General features: G+C 36.7%; 1 protein-coding gene across 2 annotated transcripts in view; it reads left to right on the top strand.

The window, feature by feature from the left end:
• Positions 1-1,479: 1,479 nt before the first annotated feature.
• Positions 1,480-8,804, top strand: part of orc3 (origin recognition complex, subunit 3) — a 70,147-nt gene continuing 62,822 nt past the window's right edge. Inside the window, exons 1-9 of one of the 2 annotated variants that reach the window (XM_077238675.1) lie at positions 1,480-1,618; positions 1,750-1,804; positions 1,931-2,022; positions 2,125-2,257; positions 3,817-3,921; positions 4,469-4,617; positions 5,019-5,158; positions 5,713-5,872; positions 5,975-6,088. In XM_077238675.1, the coding sequence (XP_077094790.1) occupies positions 1,583-1,618; positions 1,750-1,804; positions 1,931-2,022; positions 2,125-2,257; positions 3,817-3,921; positions 4,469-4,617; positions 5,019-5,158; positions 5,713-5,872; positions 5,975-6,088 (984 nt within the window). In that variant the 5' untranslated portion in view covers positions 1,480-1,582. The remainder of the gene's footprint in view (positions 1,619-1,749; positions 1,805-1,930; positions 2,023-2,124; positions 2,258-3,816; positions 3,922-4,468; positions 4,618-5,018; positions 5,159-5,712; positions 5,873-5,974; positions 6,089-8,804) is intronic. The other variant, XM_077238676.1, reaches the window with a different exon arrangement.

The following is an 8,804-nucleotide window of genomic DNA, read 5'->3' as shown; positions in this document are numbered from 1 at the left end:
TGTCAAGTCCAAGTTTGTCGCGAAGCTCTCTCCATCTCGAAAACGCTACACCGATATTGATCCTTTTATTTCTCTGTTTTTCACAAAGCCTGCTTGTCTCAGTTGATCTACGTTTAAGTTTTTTGGAATTTCTGTACTCGTCAATCAATAACTGTAATTCGTGAACCATGATGATTGAACGACACAACAGCGGCGAGATACTGTATCATAGATATGTATAGACCCCTCATTAGCGACATATGTATATTACGTCATTGATAGGCGACAATGACAAGGGATGAGCCATTATATATACACAACTGCATGAAATATATCACAATGTGAAAGGGTTTTTTTTATATTTTATTACACAAATCTTACTTATTGTACCTTTAGGAGTGAAATATGAGTTAACATTGTTAACTATAACCGATATAATAAAGTAATTGCAGTCGCATTACATACAATATTTTAATATTTGTCTGTCTTTTTTTCAAGGGGGGTGTGGGGGGCCTCTGACTGTTTCTTTGAAAAGGGCCTCCGAATTGCAAAGGCTGCCTCTGCAGTTGATTGACAACTGTCTGTGGCTTACATTATTGACAACCCAGTGGCTTACATTATTGACAGTTTAGTGAAAGTGATGAATTTAAATTACACCTAAACATAATAGAACATATGCCTTCATCTCTGAAAACTTTATTTTTGTCTTACATTTCATAACGAACTCAAGACAAGCTGAGTGCTCACTGCTCACTTCCAGCTCTTTTTCGTGAATTGTGATATGTGCAAAGGATTGCGGGTGATTTATGAGCATCCTTCAAAATGAGCTTAATAAAGGACGTGAAACAAAGGCTGCCTTCAAGGATCCTTCAAATTAAGATGTCCTTGATGAGAGTTGTAGCCCTGCGTGAAAACAATAAACACATGTTTGCGAAAATAATGTTTGTGTGTTTTTCAAGCCATCTCTGGGTATTTTTTTATTTAAAAAAAAGTCAGTGCTGATTGACAGTAATGCAGTGTTCATTGTCTTCATTACAGTAGGCTATAGAAACTATAAAATAGCTTACATATTTTCTTTATATAAAATTAAAAAAATGTACATTATAAAATCCATGATGACTTTGCACACGTTTGTAGTACATAAACCAATCATAAAATTAGGGAAATTTAGAGGGGAAAAATATTAGAATACAAATTATAGAATATTGTTCAGCAGTGTTTTTTATTTTTTAGCCAAAAAGAAACATGTCATGTAAATGCCTGAGATGAAAATAGGTCAAATAATTTGTCAAATAAAGAAATAGTATCTTAATATCTGGTAATCGAGTTCAATATACACCAGATACTACAAATGCAGTAAAAACAGGCAGGTCCTGCTCCTGCAGAGCAAGAATTTTTAGCCACCTTTGTAGTTCTGCTGTCATTCTTCTCTAGCAATGGCTTTATGCATAAGCGGTCCTCCAGGGCAGTTGGTGGCAGTAAAACGCCTAACGATGGTTTAGCGAATATAGAATTATACAAAGAAGAGGAAGAGCGGCAGAATCAACGCGTGGTGTACTTGTGTTATTGAAGTTTGTCCACCACTGAATTTTGAAGAACAGAAATGAGCGAAACTCCTGTAACTTCATCAGTGTCAAAGGTAATATTGAGCAGACGTGCGTTCATCCTCCCATATTTGCCGAATTAATCGCATTTTTCCAGGATAATTATACATACACTCATAATAAAAAAATCATACACCCACCCAGTCTAATATATTATGTTTTTCAGGGATGTTTTGTTTTTAAGTCAACCTCTAAAAAGAGAAAGAGACATGTCGGAGCTGGTGAGTAACGATAAGCATTATTACCACCTTTACAAAAACAAATCGATTCATCCCTGTCAACTTAAAAAATACTTATCGCCATTACCAGCATTTTGTTCGTTTTTTTCTTCTTCCATGTAACGTTAGGTGGATATTTGGTGGGTGGTAGTGACGATAACGGAAGCGATCGCTTTAGGATCTGTCAGAAATTATGGGAAACGGTTCAAATGAACACAGAGGTATATATTTCCTCATTGCGTTTGCAAACGCTTGAATTGTCTCAGTCATTAACTCATCTATTTCTGTTTCTTAATAAATATAAACTTTTTTTTTTTTTACAGGTAATACAAGATCAGTTGAATAAACATGTACTTGACAGTCTTGTCGAGTTTATTAAAAAGCATAACCTCGGCAACTCATCTGATGTCTGGAGACAGAGAACCAGTGAAATCCCCACAGCCGCTCTAATGCTGGGTAACTTATGGCCTTATTATTATCCTTATATTAAACTCTCTAAATAATTAGAATAGAAATGTTCCTTTATTTGAAAAACTTCGATTTGATCTAATATTTGAAAGCGCTTAAAGTACATGCATAAAAGCACATGTATTTGTATTTATAAATTATTTTTAATTTACTACTAATAAATATTTTATGTCATGTATACCCTTCGTCTAATTTTAACATTCTTTAATGAGATGTTCTTTGTATTCTTTTCTTGCATTTCTTTAATAAAAAAGGTTGTGGAAGTATTGTGAAAAAGACTGAAGTATTGTGCATGGCCGCATGCACATATACATTAAGCTTGTGTGCTCCCCTTATACCTGTTACAAATTGTGCGATTTTGGGCTTTCCCAGACAAAATATGACACATTGTGTCGATTTATGTGGTCATGGCTCCTAAACAGTGGTCCTACGGTGTGCAGTGAGAGAGGAGATAGCCTGTGACAGTGCCAGAAATTCAGCATGATCATCTCACAGTGCTTCTACGACCTACGTTTACTGACTAGCCAATAAAAATGCAATATGAAATGGCAACGTGACATGGCGCTAAAACTTAAAATTACTTCCCTCAAACTCCATTTGCAAAATTGTCATTCCAAGTTGGTGTCTTTACCCTAGCCTTGACCGCGTGTCCGTATTCTCTTCCTTCTCTTTTTTTTCTACACACATAAAAAAACACAATTGCACAAGTTCATCGTGGTCTATTTGTTCACCACTAGTGCATGCTGACGAGGTTTTATTCTTCTATACTAACTTGCTTTGTCGCCTACGACATCTACGTAGCCTACTGGCATTTTCGTACAGTCTACATACATGTCGTATCCTAGTGTATTAGATCCATGTCGTACAGTGTGATTTGTAATGATCTTATAAGATTGCTAAAATCTCACAGTAGCAGGCATTAAAGTCGGCATGAAACGAAAGTTGCCATAGTCTTTCCTTCCCTATTGTGATGTATATCTGAGGGAAACGTCTTTCGAACCAGAAAAAATGTAGGGCAGGATTTGATTTTGTCCATCGAGAATTGATTGGATCATTGAATGGTTGTGGTTTGCTATTGCTGTGATGTCATGTGAGTGACAGGTTGTCATTAGGGAAAATATGTTGCTGCAAGAGGGAGTGGAAGTTATTTTGATTAAAGATGACGAGGACACATGATTTTTAAAAACAATTATGTGCACAGATAAATCATTTATAATAAATACAGCAATATTCCTTGAAAAAATATATAATTTTGATTTCATGATGACTTTAATATCATGAAATCCATCCAAATAATATGATAGCCTTTTTTTGTTTCATCTGACCCGTTTAATGTTTGGAAACCAAGTCTGTTTAGATTAGTGGTCTCCAATCCTGCTCCTGGAGAGCTAGGCTCTTTCTCAATTCTAAGAATATAAAGAATGGACTTGCAATCTCGTGGTACTCTGGCTACCTTGAAAGAACAAACCCTGACGTTTTTTGCCCTATAGCCCCACTCCTAGTTCCACCTATTTTAGGGCTTAGTTAAACCTTTTATTGTCTTCTAGGGGTAAATGTGCCGGATCATGCCATGACATTTCAAAGTCTGTGTAATCTCCTTCAGGATTCTGTCACCCCGTTTGTGGTGTCTGTTTATGCCAAAGAATGTGCAGGTATGTATAAAACTATACACTATTAAATGTAAATAAACAAGTACATATGTACTACCTTTTAATAAAAGCTGAGGTTTTCAAACATGCAAAGTGTTGATTACGAGGATTCAATTTGGGTTTTTGCTGGATTTTTTTTCTCCACATCGCTAAAAAAGTTTTATATATTCTGAAACACAGATGTATGTTTTGTCTCACTTTACACACAAAATGTCACTTACTGTATAAAATCATCCTTGAGTTCTGGGGCCTAATGCAAAAAAATCATCCTGAAATATGCTTAAACACAAAAGGCAGCTTGTAGAATCAATTTCAGATTTATTAAAATGCATGTACATCAGTAACTTCACATATTGCTTCATATAAATCTCAGTTATTGGAAAATTGAGCTGACAAGCTTTATTCTCCATCCGCATATATTGAGCTCACAATGATTTATTATGCATAGCCTCATCTGCAAAAAAAGAAAAAGCATTTGCATGTGGTCCTCAAGGCGTGATAACACCAGGTTTAACAATAATCCTGCAGTTTTATGTCATTTTTTTGACAGCTGTGAAGCTCTTGATTCAGAAGCTTTTAGAGCAGCTGATGGGAAAAGGAGTGTCTGTGGATGAAGAACAGGAGGCTGAAACTGCTTTAGTGCAAAGGACACAGTGTACTATTAGTGTTCTGTGTCAGTGGTACAAGACTGTTACCAAGGTAGGAGAAGACGAGAAGATAAACTATGCTTAACTACAATAAAAAAAAGATGTTTATCTTCTGAAAGAATAGATTTAGCTCCGCTACTTCCTGAAAAGGCCTAATTCCATTGTGAAGTACACCCCGATATGATGCTCGTTGGTTTCTTTTTTGGATTATGATTTGTATTATGATTTAGTATTATGATTTTGGATTATGATTTTGGATTTGATGTATGTGTATATTATTATCAAAATGATGAAGTACTGTATGTGATTATAGCAGCAATATTAGAATGCTTGAGTCAGATTTAAAATTTGTAAACGAGTTTGGTAAATTCTAATAGAAGCCTGAAAGCGATTCTGTCCTGTTATCTACTGAACATTGTACTTTAAACATTCAGAATAATTGGTCTTTTGCAGGAATTCCCACAAGTTTCTCCGCAAAGGAAAGAAAACTTGAAAAATAATGACTTGCCTCGGAGTTTGCCTGTTGTTGTGATCTTCAAAGACTTTGAGGCATTCAACTCTCAAGTTTTACAGGATTTTATCCTTATCTGCAGGTGGGATTTGTCTAGTGAAATTGTAGTATGTGAAGTGTGATAGAATAATATTGTTACAGTGCTTGCAAGTTTTTTATTTTTTATTTACACCCTCTGTATATGGACATGAGGGGTGCATCATGATGTATCATATTGTAAATTGCTTCAATTATAAACAGCAAACCATTATCACTGTAGGCTTTACAATGTGGTTTCATTTTACGGATACACCTTTTCTGGTTTTGAAAAGACACACAATTAATTTTTTTACAAATATTGTAATGCATTTTGACTGTTTACAGCCCAGTCAGTGTATACATATGCACTCTGTCGTGTTGACGGTGTTGGTTGAAAATTTTCCGTTGAGATTGGATGACAAAAATCTATGGCCGCAGAAAAACTCAGCATTTTTATTTCATTTAAACAGAACCTAATACCTGAGATTAAAATTTTAAGACAACTGTCTTTTGCCTGCCTTGAAAGCACTATTATTTGCAGGAAATTTTAATATTGTGCATTTAATTGAAAGTCGTGACCTGAGAAATCCTAATCTTTTTTTTTTACCTTACAAACAGTCGATACACCCAGGAGCTTCCATTCATCTTTATTTTTGGCATTGCCACATCTCCTAGTGCTATCCAGCACAGGCTTCCCCATTCTGTGTCATCTCTGCTCTGTATTGAGGTCTTTCAGTCTCTCTCATGTACTCAGCATTTAGCCTCTGTTTTTGACAAGGTAAATAACCATTATGTTTTGTAATGCAAGTTAACATTTTAGTATTTCAATAATTTTCTCTTTTTGTTTCATCTGGTTTCATTATTTGTTTGTCTTTCATAGCTGATTCTGAACCCCCAGTTTCCATTCAAGCTCAGCAGTAGGGTGATTCAGGTGCTGGTTGGCATCTTCCTCTACCATGACTTCTCGGTTAAAAATTTTGTTAAGGGCCTACAGGTGAGCTGTCAAATATAGTGCCATGCTTCTTTCAAATGTCTTTCTGGCATGTGTATGGTTTCTTTGTTGATCATGTGTTGTTATTGAATGCATGTTGAAAAACAAATATTTTTGTTTTTCAAAATGTTTTTCAAAGTGACCTTAGTGTTACTTATTTGGCCTTTATTGTATTCTGCCTTTTCGAGCACACTACTTTCATTATTACAGGGCTGCACACCGCATGTCTCACCAAATATATTTGTCGGATACTAGGTAGTGCCGTCAAAAGTACATTTGTGTTTTTAGTCAATAACTAACCCAAGTCTTTGGTCCAATTCACAAAAAATGGGCATGCATCATTCCAAGATCCTCATGATTTTATTGAAAAGTGTTTTGAAGATATATGTCTATTAAATGCTCTGGGGTCTCATTTATAAACGTGACACAAAACGGGTCTAGAAACGTGCTTACGCCACTTCCCACGCAAAGGTTGTGAGCTATTAAAAACAAACTTGACGGGAGAATGTGCGCACCTGTGCGTAAACTACAGAATTAGTCAATTACAGGCCGATCTCGAATCTTCCTTTTCTGTCAAAGATACTAGAAAATGCAGTATCCTCACAACTATGTTCCTTTTTAGAAAGAAATGGTATTTGCGAGGATTTTCAGTCAGGACTTAGACCGTACCAAATGATTTGCTCTTATCATCCGATCGTGGTTGTATCTCTCTATTAGTGTTACTCGATCTTAGTCCTGCATTTGATACCATTGGCCACAACATTCTTTTAAATAGACTTGAAAATTATGTTGGCATTAGTGGAATTGCATTAGCATGGTTTAAATCATACTTATCTGACCGTTATCAGTTTGTAGCAGTATATGAAGAGATGTCTTATCAATCAAAAGTTCAGTCTGGTGTTCCACAAGGCTCAATACGAGGACTGTTGCTGTTCACTCTGTACATGCTACCCTTAGGATATATCATTAGGAAGCATGGCATTAGTTTTCACTTTTATGCTGATGATACTCAGCTAGGGGTGTGCGATATCACGATTTTTGATCGTGGATGATTAAAATGTCTCCACGATCTGCTTTTGAAGAAATATCATAGTATCGGGTTATAGTGCATTCTATAAGTTGGAGTTCTGACGCCTCTGTCTCAATATTCTGCAACTCGACGAACATCACACCGCACGTTAATGCAGAGGTATGGGACAATGCAATTCACAAAAGTTCATTATTTGCATGTGCTTTAAAGCCTTGCCGGTTAAACATTTCATTCGCGTGCTGATGCGCTGTTCTAACATGCACTTTTCTTAGCACTTAAACCAAAAGCGCATAGGCACTAAAAGCCTGTCAAACAGCGCCAGTACGGTGTACATTTTAGGACATCCTCAGACATATGAAGACAAGGCATCATGCCTCAGACTAAAAGGCTTCAGGCATTGGACAAAACGGCATCGCGTCTCAGACTGAAAAGCTTCAGGTCTCAGGAAAAACAATGTCAGGTGTCAGGTCTCGTACAATTAGGCATCAGGCGAAACAGCCTCAGACAAAAAGGCATCAGACATAAAGGCATCGGACGAAACAGCATCAGAGATAAAGGCATCGGACGAAACGGCATCAGACATAAAGGCATCGGACGAAACGGCATCAGACGAAGCTGCCTCAGACAAAAAGGCATCAGCTATAAGGCATCGGGTGGAACGGACTCAGGTGGAGTTTAGAGGTTCGCATTGCCCCGCCCCATGTGACGTCACATGTACGCGGTTCAGATCAGATACAACAACAGCTGATGGAGGCGGTAACCCGTCATGATATGTTTATATAATTGCTTTTATCAAATGTTACACTAATTACTTTGTATATAGACGAGAACATGCATTTCACAAGTTTTATTTGCACGTTTAAAAAGTTAGATGACATATTTCAACTAGCTATAGCTTGTATGTTGGCAAACTATCGATAGTTTTCATGGTCGTGAAGTTAAAGCGTTCTTTCGAGCTATTAGACTGCTTGATTAAAACTGCTTGATTTAACATTGCTGTAAACATTTTTCATTTGTATTGGGATATATGCAATAGCCCTCGTCCGAAGCCTTTATGTCTGATGCCGTTTCGTCCGATGCCTTTGTCTGAAGCCTTTTTGTCTGAGGCTGTTTCGTCTGATGCCTAATTTTACGAGACCTTGCACCTGACATTGTTTATCCTGAGACCTGAAGCTTAATTTTCAGTCTGAGACGCGATGCCGTTTTGTCCAATGACTGAAGCCTTTTAGTCTGAGGCATGATGCCTTGTCTTCATATGTCTGAGGTCTGAGGATGTCCTAAAATGTACACCGTACTACGGGTTACTGGAATAAGTTATATTTCGAGTCTTATTGTGCTAATACTGTCAAATGCACACGTTTACAAAAACATAGTTGGTTATGTCTAAAGTGAAGGCAGACACTTGAGAGAAAATCGTGTGTGTGTGTTATATGCGTGTATATTAGATTAGTCACGTGATGGTAGCCTAGGGGTTGCACGACTACTGATTTTTGCTAGTCGATTTCTTATCAAAACAATACTCGAGTTACTCGACTACTCGTGGTTCATGCTACTGTAAATGAAAAGACATGAGATAGTTCTTATCAATAAATGTGAATTAATTTATAGCCTAATGCAACAATTACATAAGAACTCTCAAAATGAATTATGACATTAAATTTCATATTTTAATTTTCATGTAACGTTAAC

The sequence above is a fragment of the Siphateles boraxobius genome, unplaced genomic scaffold (genome assembly GCF_051911475.1).
Source record: "Siphateles boraxobius isolate OS27281-9 unplaced genomic scaffold, OSU_SipBor_1 22, whole genome shotgun sequence".
Taxonomy (NCBI): domain Eukaryota; kingdom Metazoa; phylum Chordata; class Actinopteri; order Cypriniformes; family Leuciscidae; genus Siphateles; species Siphateles boraxobius.
Note: the sequence above shows the minus strand (reverse complement) of the source record. Positions and strands in the feature narration are given on the sequence as shown.